Source organism: Python bivittatus, unplaced genomic scaffold (genome assembly GCF_059951505.1).
Source record: "Python bivittatus isolate LINGU-HERP-01145 unplaced genomic scaffold, Pbiv_v1 ctg000440_np1212, whole genome shotgun sequence".
Taxonomy (NCBI): domain Eukaryota; kingdom Metazoa; phylum Chordata; class Lepidosauria; order Squamata; family Pythonidae; genus Python; species Python bivittatus.
Window position 1 is genome coordinate 5,799,317 of NW_028277063.1, and position 23,118 is coordinate 5,822,434.

Sequence of the window (23,118 nt, forward strand, 5' to 3'; positions counted from 1 at the left end):
CATCCTGGGCGTGTGTATATAATTGGGAGGATGGTAGAATAAATATGCCTGTCCTGCTTAATGGTTTGGAGACTGTCAAATTAGAGGAAAGATTTGTTTAATCCAGTTTTTTTTTTTTTTTGTCTGCGCTCAGTCATTGCTGACCCTGCAGTGACTGCTTGGACGAGTCCTTGCAGTTTTCAAGGCAATTGTTTTTCGGAAGTGGTTTGCCAGAGCCTCCTTCCTAGAGCAGAGCTCAGCTGGCGAGCACAGGAGGCGGGGTTTCCGTTGCTTCGCGCCCTTTTCGGGCGCGCATGGTTTTTCGCGCTTACCGGCAACTGCTCCCAACTCCTTTTTGCAAGGCGCCGCCAGCGTTTTTCCTCCCACCAGAGTGAGAGTACCCATTTATCTACTCACGTGAGTTTTCGACCTGTTGGGTTGACAGGAACTGGGGAGGAAACAGGAGCTCACCCTGTTTAATGCGAAGGCTGGACTCGAACCGCTGAAGCGTCGACCATTTCTGGCCGGCAACTTTCAGCGTCATTAAGCCGCTGTGCCACCGCGTCCCCCTAATCCAGTATTCAGTCACAAATAGTGACCAACTAACACGTGTAAATGAGTCAAACATGGAATGCTCCTAACGTAAACTTCATTTGCTGCTAAGGAAAGATTTGAGATAATAGCCATGTGGAATTGGAAGTTCTAGATAAGGAACCACAGGAAAAAAAACTGATAGGGCTGTGTCACAAATGTGGGTAGGACAATTTTTTTCTGGCTCTTAGTGGGGATTTTAAGCTTGTTTCACTTATGGAGTCTCTATACTGCTGATCACTATGTTGCAAGGAATCACATTGCTAATTTACAGCAACTGTGGTCAGAAAGGATTCATTTGCCAACTCCGCAGAATCTGGACCTGTAGACACCAATACAGTTAGAAGGTGCCCACATAGGAAGGTTGCACGGTGGTAGTTTGCACTTTGCAAACTCACTCCCAACTCTGCTTATCTAATGGAAACCGTCCGTATTGCAGAATTTGTAATTATAATGAAGTTTAAGGTTTGGGTATGAGTTGATTTAAACGGGCAAGTACGTTTTGAGCCTGAGTGTTAAGTATACAGGACTATGTACTCGTAATTGCCCTATCTGCATGTACTAAAAAAAAAAGTGTTAAATACAGTTAATGCAGTCATCAGAAAGTCAATAATTGTGTAACTCAGACACACCTTTTTGAATCATCGCCACCCATTCCTATGAAGTGGCTACCTTTCCAGTGGGGCCATCAGCAATCCAACAGGCTTTAGCGTTTAGCACCTATTATTTGATTGTTGGCTAATTCTGCCTAGGACAACGATGTGGTCCCAAGGACCTGAAAGCAGATTTAGAAGAGCTATTCTGCAGCACAAGGCACACTTCCTATTTTCCAAAACAATTTCCAAAGCAAATTTTATTCTGAAATCATTTATGTTTGTCTTACACCCAGCTTTTTTCATAGCTTGTTTTTCCACACAAGGGGCAGGGAGAAAGAGACACAAAAATTCAAGCATTTCTTTTGAACATCCATAAATAAAAATCTGAGGTGGGGAAAGTTGGAGAAAAGAGAAAAGGGGCTTATGGCCCAATCTGGTGTCCTTCCGCTATGTTAGAACCGTGTCTCCCCATGTTTAGAGCCGAGTTGGCTGGGAATTTGGGGAGCTGCATCCCCAAATACCTGGTTCTTTATGCATGATTGCATCAAAGGATTGTGAGAAAGAGGAGCTTCACAAGATTTTTTTTTATAAAAAAAATGATTTTCCGTATTGAAAAAGTTGGCAGGAGATGCAGAACAGAAAGGGTTCTTGTGTACAATGGCATTTGCTCTGCCTTTTGAGGTAGTTGCCTCATGCTGGACTGGGTATTATCCATATACCAGCTAATTAAGTCTTACAGCCTCCAGGAGTACTTCCCTCGCTGCATGTCTGTACTATAATACCTGTTTTGGTCATATACTCTGTCATCCCTGGTGCAGGATCACCCCATTTTGTACTGCATTGTCAGCAGAACCCTCATCCTAAATGTTACAGCATTTGATAGAAGAGTTCAACAGGTCTGGCTGATTCTCGGAGCTAAACCAATCTAGAGCACAGATAGCCAGCATCATCATTCTAACAGAAACAGCAAGGGGTTTAACCTGATGGGCAATGTGATGGACTTTACTTTAGTCCAGAGTTCTTTGTCTCGCATTAAGATTAAGGATGGAAGCTGGGAAGCTGATGGATTTTAGACTGGCTTAGGATGTGCTAGACTGTAACTCCCATTAAGCCTAGCTAGGATGATAGTGAGGTTGTACTCATGCATCTGGGGTATCCAACTTGGAAAGCTTGGACTAGCATTACTATAGTAACCCTATTATTACTTTTCTTAAGCAAAACGCATTTTAGAAGGCTCTCACCTAGCTTCTTCCAGAGGTTTTAAGCATGCAGTAGTTCTGCTTGCCTTGACCCTGCTGTCTTCTTAAATTCATCACGGTCTGTGCAGAGTGAATAATCATCACCCTTGGAATCATTCTAGAATGCTCTTGAACGTCCCTGGGATAAATTCCATTTTTTAAGTTCCAAAGGCAGCTCTAGAAAACCACTAACTTTTTTCAGTCTGTTGAAAAGGAATTAATTTCTGTGTGTCATGATGGAGCTACATGAGAGCAATTTATGCGGCAAGGTAGACCTAGGTTTCCTTGCACCTTAAAATCCCATATAAATGCACATTTAGATCCTTTGGACACTTTACAATACCCATCCCTGAACCCTGATCATGCTGGCTGAGGATGATGGGAGTTGAAGCCCAGCACATCTGGAGAACAACAGGCTGGAAAAGATCAAGCAGGAAAGCTGCTTTATTTTCCCAGCCAGATTCTGTATCCTGTACCATAGGCACTTTTTCAGATCTTTCTACAATTGCACATTTCAGAAGACCTGCCTTTTGTTAGAATCTTTGCTCTAAATGGCTTTGCAAATTCCTTTCCAGAAACAGGCAGAGGAAACTGGCAAACAGTCCCAAAGTATGAATTGAAATAGTCTGGATATATTGTGAAAGACCCTATTTTCCTTTAAAAAAAGGCTCTGTCGACAGAAGAGCAGTCATAGCTTTTAAAGAAAGTTTCCAAACTCCAAGCAATACACTGTCTTTCATAGACCTCCAGATCACTCTAAAATCCTGCTCACCATACATCCTCATGGGGCCTCTATGCCAACAATCTAGGGTTACCAAACAAGGTAATAATGTTTCCATGCACTCATTTTATGAGCAGCCTTTAAAAGGTCTCCTCTGTTTCTGACTCAATGAAACCTTTGGTGGTAGGGAAGGGAAGGCAACATTAGATCTCTCCTGTGTCCCTCCCATGAAGGCCTCCCATTTTCCCTTTTCTCCCATTATTATTGTTTTAAAAAATGCAGCAAGGTTCTTAAGATCTAGAGAGTGCCTTCCAAAACATCACATGGAGGGTGACTGGGAGGAGGAAATGTGTGACCTCACATTTCTAGTCCTGCTGAACCCAAGAATGTATCTTGTGTTCCCCAAAAGAGTCAAAGGGTCATTTCCTGACCCATTCCAAAAAAAAGAGGCCCTCCACCCTTTGCATTATTTGATCCAGAGAAGACTATCTTACTGGTCTTTAATTGAACTACGTCAAGTGCGAGCCCCCACCACTTCTGTCTGGAACATCCTAGAACCTACACTCTAGGCTTATTTCAGAATGCAGCACTAGGTAACAAGCTGACCTCTTGAGGAAGGGGGAGGCGTGGGAAAGAGCGGGCAGGCGAGTCAGCACAACCATTCTGCCTACCTAATTCTTCTCTTCGATCAGAGAACTGGTGGGGCTGCTGAGGTCACTGGGGCTGCTGGGGAGGGTGGGAGTGCTAGCATTGGAGGAAGTGCTGGCCTCACTAGACCCCTTCTTGGAGCGCTTGCGCCACTCAGGGACTGGACCCATCATTGCTGGGGGCTTGATGTTCTGCCTGTCCTTTTCTGCCTCTTCTTCCTCATCATACCGTTCATCATCCTCTTCGGTCTCGCTGTGATGGGGGCTGGAGTGGCGGGAGATGGAAGGAGACGGTGGTACCGAGGCTGGGCGTGGGTAGCGGAAACCCTGAGCCTGCCGAGGTGAGGACAGGGTAGATTAAAAAAAAAAAAAAGAATGGTGAAGAATGAAACAACTTTGTCCAGTCTCTCTTGTCCCCCCTCCTGCCTGCAACCACTCCTAGGACTCCTGAACTCTCTTTCAAATCACTGTGCAGGAGCATCGGATGCCAGCATCCCAGCTCCTCTTCCTTTTTTCAAGATGAGAACAACACCTGGCTTTGAGAACTGCATTTCAGACAACAGACAGGGCCAGGGCCAGGGCCAGGGCCAGGGCCAGGGCCAGGGCCAGGGCCAGGGCCAGGAGTGGCCAGATCCACATTCAAACCGATACATCGTTATTACAATGTAATGAATAAAATAAATTTTATATGATTACACCTTTGTATTTACTGGTTTCCCATTCTGGTACCTTAAAAGTTTACAACTCAGGGACAACTTTTGGAAAGAGAGTTTCTGGGACCTGCATCATGGGCTCTCAGCCTCAGGCTGTGCAACAGACGTTCATCCTGTAGGATCTACTTTGCCCTTTTATTAGAACCCTGAGGTTCACCAGCTGGAGCTGGCTCAAGTAAATGGACAGACCGTACGAATTTGGGAACAAGACTCCACTGAGCATGTGCCCAGCTGGGAGTTTGTGAACAATACCACTACCAAACTTACAATTCCTATCACCCATAAATCCCCTCAACCTTTCAGGGATTTTTAGCAGGGCAAAAAAACTTTCTAGCTATTAAGATGAGATGATCAGAAATCCATGCCAATCCACCACACTTCACCAAGCAGTATATTTTGATTTATTCTCTGCCCTTCTTGCCTTCCACAAATTTGAGCTCGGTTATCCTGAAACAAATGCATATTCTTCCCTTTCGCTCCTGCCTGTCTCTTTCCCGTTTCTCTGCATTGAACTGATCTCCTAAGGCCTTCAAAGCAGGGACTGCTTTCTTAGACTTTTTAAAGCAACTTTTCCAACCTTATTGTAAAGCAAGGGATGGCAGGGCACAAGCAAATAAATATAAAAAACGGCAAAGGTGGAACAGGACCGTTGCTTTTTTAGCAAAATCCAGGATATGCTTTCTCTCAACGGACACTGGTTGATGGAATTGATGTTTGGACGTTTTGTCTTCTGACTGACTGCGGCTCTCAAAAGATTTGAGTCAGGTCATATCTAGAGCCATTTTCCAGAACCCCTGGAGAGGGCACTGCCATTGTTAAAATATTCCCAGCCGTGGCAGTCAACGATTCTGCTAAGTGGGGATACTTAGATCTGAACTTGTGACTTTAGGAGTGGCTGCAGTAGTGAGCTATGGCCTGAGCTGACACTGGATTTGAGAGTAAGGGGGCTCTATATAAGGCTTATGTCTCTTTCATCTCACACAAGGGACCCTACTTACCGCGGTTGTTTCATGTGGCTCATAGGTGAAGTTATCAGGGAACGCCGTTGCAAGGGCCATATGCCGGGCATACATGTAATACTACAGAGAAGAAGAGTGTTGTAGGAGAAGAGAGGAAAAAAACATTAGGATCCTCCTTACTATAACCCCTCACCCACTGACTTTCTTCCCATCCCCACTGCAGGCAACAGAATCTGTATCATTTAGCAGTCAGCACACATCTGCTTTCCAAAACACATTGAAAAGTTTCCCCCTGTGCCCAGAACTACAGAATCATCAGTTTGATTCTAAAACAGTTAATGTCTGTCTTCAAGAGTTGATGGAATAAGCTTTCTCTACATGCTTTGTATTCTTTGTATTTGGTTCTTTGATGCGGGGAAGGAGGGGGGCTGGTGAGAATAAGAAGGGAAGCTTTCTCTGTATCGACACTTAAGCTGTGAAATACTTTGCCCTGGGCAGCTCAATTCTTAAGTTGCAGTTGCATCTGGGCAATCCTCGTTTCCTTTCTGCATGTGGAGAAAGAGATGCAACTTTTTTTTTAATCCGTTCAATTGTGTCCGATTCTTGGAAACTGCCTGGACAAGTCCCTGTAGCTTTCTTGGCAAGGTTTTTCAGAAGTGGTTTGCCACTGCTTCCTTCCTAGGGCTGAGAGAGAGTGACTGGCCCAAGGTCACCCAGCTGGCTTTGTGCCTAGGCGGGTCTCCTGGTTTCTAGCCTGATGCCTTAACCACTAGACCAAACTGGCTCACACTTGATTAAAAAGCTAGATATTTCCCACAACTGTTTATGAGATTAGCCTCCCCCAGTATGGGCACCCCATAAATGTATGGACTAATTCTCAGAATTCTTAGAAATGGCCAAATTGGCTAAGGGGAATTCTGGGAGCTGAAGATCATACATCTGGAGGGTACCATAATTAGGAACCTATATCAATAGCTATGTCTTTAATCCTATTTTCTATTTCATCTCCTGCATTCTTCTTTATTTTTATTACCGCATCTCTGCATATATCTAAACACACCTAGAACTTTACAATATTTTTAACAGTTCATTTAACTTAACTTTTATTTTGTGACTGAATGAACTTTGTGACCCACAATGAAGGCTTCATAAACATTAACATAAGATACTGTATATTTCTGTATAAACAAAATACATTCACATTTGTGGCTACATCACTTTACATTACAGCTTGTGGAGGGGAATGCTTTCCTATACAAATACACCTTTCAATATAAAAAATGAATATTTTGAAGAAGATGCTAGACCAGAAGATGTACACAATCATTTTTTCCTCTAGTGGAGATATTATTGTATGAAGCTTTCAGTTATTAAATTCTCATTTACAACTCAAAATAGGGTAGTACATGCATAGGATTACCATCTGTGTGAATAGCAGACACTGTAGGAATATGGATCTATCACACTCATTTGCTTTAAGGAGTTCATTTATAAAATGAGGTTCAACAAGAACCTTTCTCCCTCAACTTTACTAGACTTTCTCTAAATTAGGAATTTGGGAGCTGCGTATGAAATTCTGAAAAATGTTTAGGTAAAAAGATTTATTAATGATAGCTTATAAAGTATACACTTTTCCTCTCTGGAATTTTTTCCTCTGAAAAAGGAAAATAATCCAATCACTTCAAATGCAGGGTTGTGTTCTGGCAATGTGAATCGGAATATAATTGGGAACAAAACCCTTTCAAGGAGCTTTTACCACACCCAACTTTTCAAAGATGAGTTGATGAGAATAGTTCGACACGTGCCTTTTTATAAGAGGGGAAAAACATCTTGGTGCCCCTATAAACTAGTGTTTCTCAACCTTGGCAACATGCTGGCTGGGGAATTCTGGGAGTTGAAGTCCACACATCTTCAAGTTGCCAAGGTTGAGAAACACTGCTATAAACTGTAAATAAATATGTTACACATAATTGTTCACACCACTTTCCATAATCTGCTGACAGGTGCCTTTACTTAACCCCATCAAAAGCTGGTGATATTCCTGATTTGCCCTCAATTTATTTCTGCTTCCAGGAAACTGCAAAGGGCAGGCAAGAGGGATTGAAGTCATGTTAAAGGATTGGTTGAGCATGAACGATCAATCTGTACAAAAATAGACAAAGTCCTATTGGACTGTACACCCTCTGGGGGCAAACAGGGGAATGACAACACCCGGAAGAAATCAAGCAGACGAGATGCCGAAGAGCAGAGGAGAAGGGCTACTGCAACTGCAAGTCACTGTGCAGGAAAAGCTCACCCTTCCTAGGTATTTCCAATCCAAGAGATCAGAAAGCCTCTCTGTGCGGTTTCTCTGGATAATGCGCTGCCGCCGTGACTGCTGGCAGAAACTGTAGAGGAAAGAGGTCAACTGTGTGCACGACTCATCCAAGGCCCGGAAACGTCTATCCAAGATGTAGATCCCTGGCAGGAACCAGAAAGATTTCAGAGGATCTGCATCACCTTGATCCAGCAAAGAGAACTAACGATTGATCGAAGTAAGGCAAGGCTGAGTTTCTTATGCTCAACCAAATGGGTGTTGCCTGAGATGCAAGGGAATAACTTAACAGAAAACGTTTTAGCTGTACAGACCTCTACTTACGAACTTTCGAGTTACGAACTTTCGCTGGTACAAACAAACCTGTCCAGAACTCCAACTCCAACTCCAACTCCAACAAGAGGAGGCAGAAGCTGTTAGGCAGCACCCGTTGTGCATTGGGAGGCTGTGATCTTCAGCCTTCCTCCTGCAAGGCCTTGCGAAGGGCCAGCAGTTTCCAAAGCAAGCTGCAGAGCGCATGCTGTGGCTCTAGGAAGTGCTTGTCCCTCTGCTTCCTCCAGTTCCGCCACCAGCCTGAACAGCACCTCCTGCACAGCTCCCACCTTCACCCTGGGAGCCACCACCACCTCTCCTGCCTTGCCCGGTGATGAAGCGTGCTGTGTGCCCCAACAGCTCATCTCACTCTGCTCTCCACAGTCTGCAGGCTATTGCTCCTCGCACTGGCAGCAGAGGACAGGGCTCCTCTGCCCACACCACTGCCCTGCCTATTGCTTCCTCCTCTTTTTTTTACTTTTTATTTGGTTGGACTTATGAACAAAATGGACTTAACAGTCTCTTCGAACATAACCTGTTCGTAAGTAGAGGATTGTCTGTACACAGTACATATCTGCCTTTATGATGCTCAGCCACATACAGAAGTATTCAAATTGCTCAGTCTTCTCCAACCAGAATCCCACTGATCTTTGAATTCTTGCTCCACTATGCCCTAGTACACCTTGCTTTAATCAGCTAAGTCTGGACCAGAACAGGCAGAATGGAATCATCCTAGGTCATTTCTCCCTATTTTTTTCCTCCAGAAACATATTCTGTCAAGACCCAACTGAAGGAATTATCCTCTGGTCGAATAAGGATTGCAGGTGCTCCTGTGGTGCCAATCCCTGTTCCCAGGTGCCTCCAAGTGATACCAACCGTAGGCAGATGGATCCGCTATGTGTTCCTCCATAAAGCAGCCAAAGCCAGAGAGGTTGGTGGAAATGCTGGGGATGCCCATAACAGTGCATTCAGCTGGAGGATAAAAGAGAGGACATTTGAGGGCACAGAGGGATGAAATCCCGGGGATATGCACTACCTCAAGAATTTACCGTGCAGCCTGTTTATCTTCGGTCATTTGAGTTTGGTACACTTTCCACTCCCTACAGATATTATTTACATATTAAGAATACTTAACAGCAACCTTCAGGTTCTGTTCAGAATTACCAGCAGAACTTTGTTTCAGGCATTACAAGAAGCTGTGCTTTCCTCACAATTTACACTTACTTACCTGTCCCACCTTTCCATTTCCGCAATGATTCACAATGCAATGTTGCTTCTATCATCTCTTCTGTTGAGGTTCAGAGGTGAGTGTTCATCCTTTTCTAGCCAAAGCAGCATTACTCACATATAATAGTGCACAGTTTGCATGGAAAGCTGACGGGCTACTGGGGGAGGAGGAAATGATATGGAATAACCTGGGATAGGGCAGGGCTGGCTAAAAACAGTAGCAATCTACTGCAGTGTTTTATTATTGCCCCCACTTGTATATTTCCAAAGTATTTTAATGTTAGATTACTCATTCTGAACAGGTTTTCCTTGCTTATGTGACAGCAAAAATAAAAATGTTAAATTGTATATAAAACATACACCTCCATTATTTCTAATAGCTCTGTCTCTTTAAACTAAGAAATGAAGGAAAAGCCATCACTTAGGAAAGTACATATAAGTGAATGGCTAAAAAAGGCCTTATAGGTTGCAGTGGGCCAAAACAATGACAAATTACATTAAAAGAAATGGATTTCAGATGAAGAATTCAAGAACTGACCATCTTGGCTCTTTCTCTTCCATCATTTTTAGAAAGCAAAGTTACTAGGCCTCAAGACTAACAAGATGCACTTGGAATTATGTGCATAACATACCTGGTACAATCTTGCAACATTTTAGTATCCATTTTTTGGCCTCTGTTTATAAACAGAAACTGAACAAATTAAAGTATAGCCAAAATGTTTATGAATTTGTCTTATTCCAAAGAGACTATACTTGGGGAAATTGCCTGGAAATTTCAGTTTCATCATGAAAGAAAAGCAGGTTGTCAAAATGAAATTTTGCCCCTTTCTCTGAATACTCTCCCAGATGTTCTCATTTCCTACTGCTCCTCCATTTTTCCATATTTCCTCTTGCTGTTAAACTGCTCACTGTTATACACCGCTAAATTATGCAAAAAATAAATCTTGAGATTCACATAGATGTCTTCAAAGTGAGCACAACCCTGTAATCAATACTTCCTTTCCATTGGTATCCATCTGCATTGCCAGTTTCTGATCACAGAAATACTAGTGTATATTTTCAGTACCCAGGTGCGCTGGGGGCTGAGATAGTACCCACAAGCCTGCCCCTACAGCACACCTACCTGGAGTGTAGCCCCATGGCTCATAATAAGAAGGGAATACCCCCAAATGGCAGCCTCTAACAAATTCTTCATAGTCAACTGGAAGCAAGGGACTAGTGGAAGACAGAAATTCTGGATGGAAGATGACCTGGGGGGAAGAAAAGGAAAAAAGAGAGATTTTATTTATTTGTGTTTATATACTCACAAATACTCTCTGACACTAGGAGTCAGACTCAAGAACTGACTCCTAGTGGTTTACATAATAAAAAAACCCATAAAAACACAATAATGATACAGTGGAACCTCAGGTTACGAATTTAATTCGTTCCGTGACTCTGGTCGCACCCCGAATTGGTCGCAACCCGAAGGAAATTTCCCCATAAGGTTCAATGTAATTACCGTTAATCCGTTCTGGCGTGGAGGACAGGGAGGCGGCTATTGCTTGGAGGGAGAGTCCCCCTCCCTACGACCACGTGTCAGGGGCGGAAAATGGCCGCGGACCACGTGTCAGGGGCGGAAAAATGGCTGCGGACCACGTGTCAGGGGCGGAAAAATGGCTGCGGACCACGTGTCAGGGGCGGAAAAATGGCCACGGACCATGTCACGGGAGGGAAAATGGCCGCGTATCCTGCTCGTACCCCAAGGTGGAGTTCGCAAACCGAGGTAAATTTTTGCGGCCGGAGCTGGTCGTAACCCGAAAAGTTCGTTAACAGAGGCGTTCGTAACCCGAGGTACCACTGTATAGTGATGACAAGTTTGGTAACCTACAGCACTCCTGCTCCTGCAGGCAGAGCCATCCTTAAAAATATATATTGCATTTGATCCATGTGTATCCTTATGGATGTGTAATATAGCTGATTAAAGTTTATGGCACTAGCATGCAACTGATGGGTTTGTAGGAAATTATGATCAAAAAGGATCCTTTTTAAATAATACATTCCATGAAAAGAAGCTGTTAAAAAGCAAACTAAAAATACAAAGTTTCCATGATAAACAGATAACTAACTTTGTTTTAGGAACAAAACGGTAAAAAGAAAAAAAGATATAATGGCAACAATAAAAAAATAGTAAAATATGGCCATATACCCACAAATACAATAAAACGTTTAAAACACATTGGACATATATCTAAATGGCATCCACTACAATTCCTATTATTGGTCACGATGTGTATAGACACTGAGACTAAAAGAAAAGAACGTGAATTCAAATAATACCAGCATAGGGAATTCAGAAACGATTTCAAACCAGCATTCTTTCCCTCAATCATTTTGGAGTATTAAAAACCTGAACTTCCAGATTCCCGAGAAAAAATAAAACACAAACAGGACTGTTAAACAGAGAAAAATTATCCTGATAAAATCAGCCTCCAAGTATTATAATTTCCAGCATCGTCTTAAAAATGCTAGCTTTTCAAGAGGCTGCAAATATCCCGCCCAAATATCTCCCCAGGTGGGCAAGGGCAGCGTCCATCGCTCACCTTGACACGGTCAGCACTGCTGTTGAAGAGGCCGATGCGCCGAATGGTGTTGAGAATGGGGTCGGTAGAATCGTCCAGCATGTTGTGAGTACAGATTGGGGGGAAAGAATGGCGCTGATTGAAGAGGAGAGAAAAATCCAGACAGATGTTAAGAGCTCAGGCTTAAAACCTTAAGTCTGGAAGAGAAGCAAAGCTTGTAATCCACGTTAAACTGAACCCAAGACTGCTTCTATGTTTTCCCTGCTTCTCCTCCTTTGTAAAGCTGGCAGGACAATATATTATGGTTACCTGAAGGAATCTCTTTACATTTAAAGATAATCTCTCTCTCCCTCCCTCTCCCTCTCTCTCATATTTACACGTTTTCTGAGTGAAGAAACTGTATGCAGTCTGCCTGGTTGGGGAGGGCTGAATGAGAGTAAGGCTTTTGGATCCAGGCTCCCAGAATCCTCTGCTCCTACTCATCTAGCCGTATGTCCTTCTAAGAGACCCTCAGCCTAACTGCAACCCAACTTTCATATATAGACACTTTGACCAAACTTCTTCAATACTCATTTTCCTCATGTCCGAATACCTGAGTGGCAAAGATGGCTCTCTTCATCATTGTGAAATCTTCTTTGTCCAACATTTTGTTCATGTCAGGAAGGTTCCCCCTGAGTTAGAAGAGTAGGCACAGAATGATTAATGGGGAAATATATGAATAACATTTACTGCTTTTCACTTGGATGCATATTCTAGTTTTATATCAGAGCTAAGATTTCTGAGATAGGCTTATATCAGTATTAATATTTCTCAGAACATAAAAGGCAAAGAGAAGGAGAAGGTCTTTAAGTTCCCATCCACTGTAGCCATGGCAACCCAGCAGCCCATTCCCAGATGCTCAGTACTTTATCACATTTCTTCTCGCCTTCTCCTAGGAGACTTACACAAGGAGGGATTCGTACAGTTTTTTGCCAAACTTCTCTTTCACTGCATTGGCTGTGTCCCTAGAATTTAAAAAAAGGGAGGGGGATGGGGAAGGGAGGAAGAAATTATGATTTGCATCAGAACCTAGGATTCCTCAAATGCTTCTGAATCAAGGATTAAGGACAATGGCTTCCAAGGACTTTTGGATTTTCTTCCCAGAGAGAGTTAAGGGAGATCTAGCAGATTGGAGAAAAGAGGAAGACTATCTCAATATTAGTATTTTTTCAGGTATGGAGCAACCTTCCCTGTTCTGAGGCCCTTGGGATAGATTGGCCTTTGACTGCCATAACTCCTAGCCTTCACAGCTGAAGGCCAAACTGGGTGAGAATTATGGGAACCTTTCATTAGTACGTGGTGCATTTTTATCTCGCCTTTCCTGAGAAATCTCACAGCAATTTACAGTGGGGTCTCTCTCACCCACCAGCTTTATCCCCATAACATTCACCCTCTGAGGCAGGTTGGACTGAGTAAGAGCGATTGGGCCAAAATCATAAGCTTTATGTTAAACAAAGCCTGAAAATGATTCTACACTTCCCCATTTTTCCTAAAACAGGATTACAAAGAGAACAAACGATGACATTTAGAGTTTTTAGACATTTAGAGATAGTTAGAAAAGAAATTATGACATTTGAATGATTTTCCTTCTACCTGCACATTCTTTCCAAATGCAGTTTGAACTTGTATGGGCAGTTTGAATTTCCTGATCAGGAAGGCTGGTGTGATGGATTTCTATTTCATTTACTACACAGCCTTATTAGTAAGATCCAGAACTCCTGAGAAGAACTCACCAGAGCTGCTTGCGGACGGCCTGGCCTTTTAGCGTCTCCACGTTGAAATTGTTTGTCCTAGCTGGCATGATAAAAAACGCTACCACTGTAATCTGGCTTCCATTCACCTACAGAGAGAGAAGCCACCAAAGACCAGATATGAAAGATCACTACTTTTAAGTATGGTCAGAAGTGCTCCCTGAAGCAATAGATAAGCTGACCCGTGTTAAGAGAGCTTAGTCAATTGAATTCATCTGTTTTCAGAATTCATATTTTTTTTCTCCCTTTTGATATGTGGCCATTTCCTCATGAGTCATTTGCATTAGTCTTACAGCATGAGGCTTCCTTCCTTGAGCTGCTTGTTAGAAAGCAGACACTCACGTGTTCCAAGCAAGCAAGTGGACAATGGCCTAGAAAAAGTGACTATGCTTGGCAAGGATGAAGAAAACTGGATGAATAGACAGATGAATCAGGGACGTTCCTGGGAAGTCCTTGTAAGAGCTACTTGGATCTCCAAGGATCATGAGGCTATCATACAACCCCAGGAAGGGATGCAGCTTCCTTAAGGAGGTGGCAGTAGGGATGGCATGAACACCTACACCTAATTTGGATCTGAAATGCAGCATATCCCCTCTTCCTTTCTGTTTTTCCTAGGACTGGGTTGAAGGGAAAAGTCCTTGGCAGAATGGCTAAGGACACCCCAGCTGGACAGATTAGGAGATGTCAGTCTGACTGGGGGCAGTCTATTATAAGTATCTTTTCATGGACTATTCTTGGAAAAATGGTTCAGTTACCACTTCTGCCAGCTTGTAATATGAGTTAGTTCCAATATATTCTTCCTACTTTCATCCAAAGGCATCCTGTGTACTCACCCTTCCCATTATCTTTCATCTCCACAACAAAGTAAACAAGAATAGAAATCCAAAAAGAGTCTCCAGATTCCTTGGGCAACAGTTCCTTAACTCTTGAGATGCACAGTGTTTAGGCACAATGACCTGTGCCACTATAGACTTATGGAGTCTCCTCAAATATGTCAGTCTGTTAGGCTTATCAGAAATTGCAATGCCCAAAGCCCCAATCAGGGGCCTAGCACTGCTGCCGGCCACACCCTCTCAACATAACCATATCTAATGGCCCACCCACCATCTCCCACAACTTGTTCCATTATAGCCCGCATTTTACTAATCACCCTCAGCAGGTAGTTGAGCCTGGCTAGGGCTTCCAAGAAAATGTCAGCTCCTTTGTTGGAGTATTCATAGCGTCCAGCGATGAAGAAGAAAATAGTTTTGTCAAGATTGAAGTCCAGATGCCTAGAAGAATAAGACATGGTGATGGTGATGGTGCCTCTAAGTCAGAGATTCTTAAAAAATCAGAAGCCTAAGTTATTTAACAACCAAGACAGATAAAGGCTAAATAATCTTTTTAAGACACATTAATACATTAGAAATATTGTAATGCTGCTTATATCACCATTCAAAGAACGGCAGAAATAGTTCAGTGAACCCAGCGGGGTTGGTAGGGCAAGAAGCAAGTGCCACTATGTTCAACAGAAGTTACTCTACTACCTAGTGAGAGGGAATCAAAATACGTTTTGTGCAGTTTTTAAAGTGAATGGATGAAATTTGCACTTTCCAAATCTGTATGAATCAGAATACAGTTATCCTTCGATGTTCATACTTTTCTGGTAATATGGTGCACTCTGCCCAGTAAAGTGCTGGGAAATGCTTTTTAATGGATGGCATCAATGTGAATTTTGCTTATCCCTAAATAGTTGTGTGTCCTCCCCATCAGCATGCAGCAAAATCAATTCTTTTAAAATGAAGTGTGTGTGTGTGTGGGGGGGGTTATTTCAAAATATATGTGGGTTCAATTAGCTAGCATTAGAAGGAAAACAAAGTCATATACATTCTGTACAGTTGGCACACATCCTTTTTTTTGAAACAATCTTAATAGCTCCCTGGATTCCAATCAGGATGGTATTATTTATTAAGCATCAGACATCATGGAAGCTATTCATGAAAAATGGGGGAAAACAAAAAGAGATGGAGCCCAGTCTGCAGGGCTACAGTGCAATAAAAACAGAAAGGAGAGTGGACAGAGAAAAGGAGAAAGGGCAGGAAAAATGTCAGAGGTTTAATGTACAGACATCTGCAACCTGGATAAGAAAGCAATAGTTCTTCTTATTTAGCCACTCAGAAACTTATCCTTCATGAATAACAAATGATTTTCCTCTCTTATGAATCCTGCAAAATTTCTTTACTCTCTGACTTTGCCAGCCTCGAGTAAAAAATCTGCTCATTTCCCCACTCCCCTTTGAATGTTGTTAACATCATTTATTGCCTATTATTTCATTAATTTATATCCTGCCTTTCCTGTGGGAGCTCACTCCCTCCTCCCATTTTCTGTTCTCGTACACTGACAAAGTTGCATCTCTTTCTCCACATACAGAAAGGAAACTCATTTAGCCAGAAGAGTGGAGACCAAAACGGAGTCGCATGTTCTTGTCTCTGGCCAAGATGGTCTTGCAGCTCCCACTTCTACATATTTTACACCATCAAGAAAACAATGGAAAGAGTGCACCTGCCTCTTTTAAAAGAAAGAGCCCTAAGCTTTCACATCTCACCTTGAAGGAGTGCTATGACAACAAAATCATGGAAGATGAACAAAGAGCAGTCACTTGCTTTTAATTCATGAATATTCTTCCTATATCAGTTATCACTACTGGCTTCAGTCTTTTCCTAGAAACTCAACTTCGTAGGACAAGCTATTTTAATTATACAACACTAATGAGGCTCATGATAACTCACCCATAGAAATGGCCCCGGACAAACTCTTGGATACGAGCTTTGCTCTGGGCATGGAGGTTTTGGAATTCATGCATAGCAGAGAACTTCTTGACGTTCAGACCATTGGGAGTCACAATATCTGGATATGGAATGCATATGGAGACAGGATTTTGAAAAAGTAGGGAGTTTTAGTACTTTAAGGTTCTGAATCTACCCAAGCCACAAAGATATGTGTGAAAAACACACAAGAGTCACAGCAGGTGTTTTCCCAGCTGCACCCAGTTTCCTCAGCCATCCTTGGAATTACAATTGACCAGTGCATTCGACAGCAATTGATTCAACGTATAGGAGTGGAGGGGGTAAAGCAAAACCCAAGGAGAAAGAATGGGAGTGGCCTTGTGACATCACAGAGAGCCAGCCAGTCAGAACTACTATTCTTGGCTGCAAACAAGAATAGAAATTCTCCCTTCCCTACATCCCTCTCTCATTCTGAACAAAAGGTGGTGAGTGTACTTCCCCAACAGGCTGGTTCTTAAAAAAAATAATAAATCTTTGGGTGCAATAAAAAATCCACAGTGCATAGTAACATTAAAAATACTTCTAAGAATTTTTTAAATGAATTTTAAAACGACTGTTTTATATTGGGACATTCTTTCAGTCTGAGACAGAGATTAAACATTAAGCTGCAATATAGAATTTATACCAACAGTCTAATTAGTATTGTCTAAGGAATTGATTTCCTTCTAATATTAAGACTTAGACTGGATGGGATATTGTCATGCACAGCAATCCTTTAGCTTTTAAGGCAACTCACCAGGTTTCCGTTTTAACAGATGTTCAGCTTCTACAGCTGTGATCTGAGAAACTGTGGTAAAAACATGTGTGCAGTGGACAGCAGCTCGCTCCATACAATAACGATGGTAGATTTGCCGGTCTCCGGCCTCTTTGTCCACATTAAACTGAGGTGGGACAAGACAAAGTACATTAAACATCCTACAAAACTCAGAATTGCAAGGAATAAAAGAGGGAAAGAATACAGGTTTAGGAGTGAACTACAGCAGTATCTTGAAGGTTAAACAAAGGACATTGCAATCCAGTAGTCTGATTTCCAAGATCCTAGGAACTTAACTCTACATTTTTCTTTGTGAAACTCTTCTGCAATCTTCTTAACAAGTACTAACAAATGGGTTCCTAGACTGGGTGTGAGAAAAACTGAGGACAGGGACTTCCAGGGAAGCAGTGGTAGACTGAAGACAGCTCCACAGAGATCTGAGCCAACAGCCGCAGTGGAAAGAAGAGCAGGTAAATGGATCAGCTCCCTGAAGTCCTCTCTGGATAAAGGAGAGGACCAGGATCACTTGCAAGTGCTCCCCGCAAAGAGGTTGTAAAACAGCAGCAGGTTTCAGAGCTCTGGGAGATGGGACAAAGTCATCTCGCTTAAGCTGTGGTTTGGCACCTTCAAATAGATACTGGGTTTGCCCACTTCCTCTCTTAAATGCTTCTGGAAATGGCTAGTTAACTGCTTTTTGGATATTAAGAAACTTCAGAATGGCAAGTTTTATTACACTGGGAAATTGTCCTTCAACCCTTAGCAAAAGAAGTTTCATGTAAGTTTAAGAACTTAAAAAAAATATTCTGAAAAAACAGCAAAAGCGTGATTAGAAAGTTGATTTTGGAAAGTTACAAATAGACTATTGGGGCCAGATTGACTGGAAATAAGATTTTGAAACTATTTATAAAAATCTTTCCTGTGGGTTGTTTAAAATCCTATTAAAAATATATGAAGATTTTGAATCAATGTGTAAGAAATCTTTCCAGTGGAAAATGTTATGGATTAGAGAAAAACATGGTAAGAGGAGACCTTGAAGACTGGCCGCTAGAAATAACCAGAAAGAACTAAAGATTATAATTAAAGGAGAAGAGACCCACTAAACAGAATGGAGAAATTTTAATGGAGATATTTTAACTCTGGAAGAATTCAAGGATACTTGACAACAAGGTACTCAGAACTTTCTCTTAAGATTGTCTGCTACTATAAAAATGGGCTTAAGAGAGGAGACGGAATACAACTGAGAATCAAGCTGTTTTGGATATGGATTTAAAAATGACAGGCTACAAGAATGATATAGACAAAGATCTTATACAGGACTTATAAATGAAACTGGCTGATGTTCTAATAGCTAAGTGGGGCACACAAATAATAAATCACAAGAGTGAACTGGAAGTGTGGATTTCAACTGAGAAGAGTGACTTGGACAACTTTTTTATCTTGGACTTACAAAAGAATTGTGTTATACTTATGAAGGAGTTTCTGAGAAAAGATAAAGAGAAAATGAAAAGAAATCAGCTTTTGGGACATTACTTAAAAAGAACAAACATCAAGATTTTTAAAAGTAAAAAGAAGGAATATAAAGTTGACTTATTTGATCAACGTTAAAATATATATGATGTTTTTTCTAGTAGCTTTTAATGGGTTTTTCTTGACCAGAACTGAATGACAAGGCTTTAAAGATTTGTTTATAAATAAAATATGGGAAAAGGATTTTTTTGTTGTATTTTAAAGTGTTAAACTTGTGAAGGAGTTTCTGAGAGGACATGAAGAGAAAATGATAAATTAACTTGTGGGACACTATTTGAAGGGATTAAAAATCAAGATTTTCAATATGTTGTTGCTTCTGGTAGCTCTTAATGGAATTTTTCTTGATTAAGAAAATGATAAGCCTTTAAAGATGTGTTTATTGATATGAGATAAGGCATGGGAAGATGAGATTTTTTGTTGTATTTTTAGAGAAAATGATAAGTTACTGTGTAAGGTAAAGAAAATAGAAATTGATTTATTTGTTTAAGTTTAAAATACATACATTGTTATTTCTGGTAACTCTTAATAGACTTTTGCTGATTAAGATTGCTTTATTATTTGTTAATAGATAAAAGATGAGATATGGGATGAAGAAATTTTTGGCTGAAATGTTAGAGAAGGTGATAAGTTACTGAAATTGTTTGTACTTGTCTTGATGAAGGGGGAAGTAATTTCTTTAGAAATCTTTTTTCTTTTTTAAATATTTTCCCCCTTTCCTCCCCTTTTTTCCCCTCTCTGCACTTTTTTCTTTTTTCTTTTTTATATTTTTCTTAGTTTGCATTAGTTATTTTATCTTTTTATTTTTAAACTTTAATAAAAATTATTATAAAAGAAAAAGAAAAATTGAGGATAGCTTTTCTAGTGTTTCCTCTCCTAAATCCAGTTCCATCTATTTCATTACTATTCTTCCCATATTTTCATCCTCACATCTTGACTGCTATTGCTCTAAATATGCCTACCAGATAGACTAGGGATGATAACATCCCTAGTCTATCTGGTAGGCATATTTAGAGCAATAGCAGTCAAGATGATAACATCCCTAGTCAGTATAGCCTGGTTGAGAGAAGATGTCTAATTGTATCTCTGGAAAATGAGATCATTCTCATTGAGGAAAATAAATCAATGGAACATCAAAAGGCTTTTTTACTGTATTCATCCCCCAGTAATGTTACAGGTACTGTCCAACAGCTATTCAAAACAATCTAGTAAACGTATTTCCAAAACACTAGTCACCACAGGTGTCATAACGTGGTGAGGAGGAGGACTGAATCACATTTTCCATGCAGTAAAAATATTACTTAAGGGCTGGGTAAGTGTGATTTCTTTGACCACTGCCTCCTTAAGGAAAAATGGCTCCAATTTTCTAGAATTGCTTCATTTATGTGTCAAAGACTTGAATGGAAAGCCACTAAGATAAGGGTCAGCAACCTTTTCAGGCACTACCTCAGACAATCATTTGCCCTCTCAGTTAAAAATAAAATCACTCTGAAATCTTGCACTCTGATCTCATATAAGAACAGAAAATCTCGTGAGACTGCAGCTGCTTTTTATCTCTATTTAAATTGCAGAGCAATCACTGGAGACCTGCAAGAAATTTCAAAGGTGCTATATTGCTACCTCTTGTGCAGGAACTTTGGGAGATGGGAAGACTAGAACTTGAGTCTCCTGATACAGAATTGAGGGTAGCTGAAAGAAAAGTTCCTATTCCCTGGAGCAGCCCAAAGCACTCAGTAAAAGGGCAAAAGTAGGAGATATTCTGGACAAGTCAGAGCTTCCCATTTCTTCCCCTTGTTCTTGGATCCCATAGTTTCACCCACCACCCACCAGTCAATTTTCAATCCTAGCCATTAGAAGACTCACATTCTGCAGGTTGTTGTAGAAGTCCACACTGCCAGCACACAGGTAACGGCCAAGCAGGGTAGCGTGGGTGGTGAAGATGGTAGCTATTGGAAGTTTCCGGATCCGACAGAGGAAGAGTCCAACACCAGCCAACCACTCGTGGAAATGACCAATGATGAATGGCTTTTCTTCACATTGTGCAGAAAACTGCACAAAAACCACAAGAAGAGAGTGAAGAGAAGTATGTTGGGAGATAGGAAGAGCAGAAGCTTTCTGGTAGAAACATATTCCCTTACCTCCCCTAGAAACCAGGCTGTGAGGAAGCCAAAGAGCACAGCGTCATTAGCCTCTCGGTCATACCAGGGAATCCCAATGGAACAGCTTTCCCACAACTCAGTCTTCCAGCGATCCAAGCTCCAGGCAGTTGCCCCAATATCAATGAGAATCACATAGGGTCCCCCCTCAATCAGCCAGCGACCAAAATAAACCTAGATAAAAGTCAGAGACAGGAGATTAATGAACAGGAGAGGCATGAATTGACACTTGATCTAATCCAGAGATCTTCTGTAAAACATAACCAACAAAGCATGGCTTGTAAAGGTCAGTGCTCAATTAAACAAGTTTCTTCTCAAACTTAATAATATCCACCTTCATGATGTTATGTTTCAGAGTGATGAACATGTATTTTGTCTCTCAGATTCTTGAAAGAACACACATTTTACAATTTCAAGGAAAAAAAGTCCAAGGAATGATGAATCGGCAGACTGCATACAGCAAAAAAGATAAGTTTTGGAGCAAGGAATAGAATGATAAGGAAAGAAGATCCTATATAAGGAAGTCCTATATATAATTCTATCTTACATCATCTGAGTTTTCAACCCTACCCATTTACGGGTTCAAATTTCCCTGTCTTTTGTTTTGTGTGCTAGAAATATGCTCCCTATTTTTCTGCGGAAGTTGAAATGCTTGAAGGGCCAGACTATACACCGTTAGATTATCAACCGAATTACTGAATAAACTTGCATTGACATATACATTTAATATGTAATCTGTGCATGCAAGGTGGCTTGAATCATGACTTCTGCATTTCAGATTTTGCAGACCTCCAAATCTGATGAAATGGCCCAGTAACTTATTTTTAATCTTCAAATTCCCCTCCTTTCCAGTGGACCCTGTAAATTGTGACCTCCATTTTAACCCAGAACACTTTCTTTCTCCTTCATCTCTCAGACCTGCCTCTTCTTTAACTCACTATATCATCACCCCCTCTCCACTCATTTCACATGCCAAAGTGTGCAGTGCTATGTGTACCAAGTGTGTGTACGTCTCTAATTTTAGCTTCTGGTTCATGTTACCTCATCTCTATTTTGTAAAAGGTCGCTTGCTAGGTGTTGTTTTTTGCTGGACAACCCAAAATAACCTCCTTCTCTAAAATGGGGTTAGGATGGGTGGCTAAAATAGAAAAATCAAGTAAAAAGAAAGGGGTACTTGAATGTACCCTATATGTACATTTCATAGTGGAAATAGTTAATATCTGTATTCAATGGTTCCAGCATACACTTAAATTTGTTCTTATACCAATGTTTTCCTGCTTGCTTGTACCTGTTTTGGATGGCAATGTAGCACTGGCTTCATCAAGGGAGCTGATCATAGTATCTTTGTTGTTGTACCCAATTTGGAAACAGTACTTACATTATACATTATATAAAGATAAACGAGAATTCCTGGCTAATTGGATGAACAATACACAAATCTGTGCCAGATTTATAATCCTAGCTTTGGGAGCTGTAAACCATCACCCTGGTTACACACAGTTCTGCCATTGTTTAACAAACCACAGTTTATCACAAACTAAAGAGGGCTTGTCTAAGCTATAAATCATGGTTTAACAAGCAGAAAGTTGGTTTTATAGATCAACAAACCAACTCTATTAGAATGATGGGTGAATCCCACCAATACGTTTTTCCTGTCTGACTGGTTTTACCTCCTTGTGAAAAGGGAATGAGAGCAAATGTGGCTACTTGCATTTGTACAATGCCTCTCAATAGTTCATGGAGATAAGACAGACAGGTATACTAGGTTATCATTAACGTGGACACAGATGACACCGTGCAAGACAGTAGATGTTAAACAATGGGAAGGTACTGGACATTACCTTAATATTTTAAAGTATTTCAGGCAAGACTTGCTTACAGATATTGTAGCTGGCATGAAAACCTCACAGTACAAATCTTTTGCTCAGCAGTTTTTTTAAGCAGACATGAGGTTCCCAGGGTCCTTTAGCAATTGTGGGACCACAACTCCCCTCATTCTCATCCGTGTGGTGATACTGGCTGCCATGGTTGAGAACTGGAGTTCAGCAACTTTAGGAGACCACAGATTCCCCTTTCCTTTACACCTGTGGTCAGAAGGAAGATACTTTCCGATGCAAATATTCCCCACACTTGTGGGCTACATCACAGCAATGCAACTTTGCAGGCTGTAGCCCTCATTCCCTTTGCACACACAAAGTCCCAACTTCAATC

The 23,118-nt window shown here is 41.3% G+C and overlaps 1 protein-coding gene across 2 annotated transcripts in view; it reads right to left on the reverse strand.

Moving 5' to 3' along the window:
* Positions 1–1,405: 1,405 nt before the first annotated feature.
* GYS1 (glycogen synthase 1) overlaps positions 1,406–23,118 on the reverse strand; it is a 33,286-nt gene continuing 11,573 nt past the window's right edge. For both annotated transcript variants that reach the window (XM_088142762.1, XM_007435528.3), the window contains 14 exons: positions 20,890–21,081; positions 20,615–20,800; positions 17,210–17,354; positions 16,417–16,534; positions 14,799–14,919; positions 13,631–13,737; positions 12,803–12,862; positions 12,451–12,529; positions 11,880–11,993; positions 10,421–10,547; positions 8,947–9,042; positions 7,741–7,904; positions 5,484–5,564; positions 1,406–4,105 (listed from right to left, as the gene is read on the reverse strand). In XM_088142762.1, the coding sequence (XP_087998888.1) occupies positions 3,797–4,105; positions 5,484–5,564; positions 7,741–7,904; positions 8,947–9,042; positions 10,421–10,547; positions 11,880–11,993; positions 12,451–12,529; positions 12,803–12,862; positions 13,631–13,737; positions 14,799–14,919; positions 16,417–16,534; positions 17,210–17,354; positions 20,615–20,800; positions 20,890–21,081 (1,899 nt within the window). In that variant the 3' untranslated portion in view covers positions 1,406–3,796. The remainder of the gene's footprint in view (positions 4,106–5,483; positions 5,565–7,740; positions 7,905–8,946; positions 9,043–10,420; positions 10,548–11,879; positions 11,994–12,450; positions 12,530–12,802; positions 12,863–13,630; positions 13,738–14,798; positions 14,920–16,416; positions 16,535–17,209; positions 17,355–20,614; positions 20,801–20,889; positions 21,082–23,118) is intronic.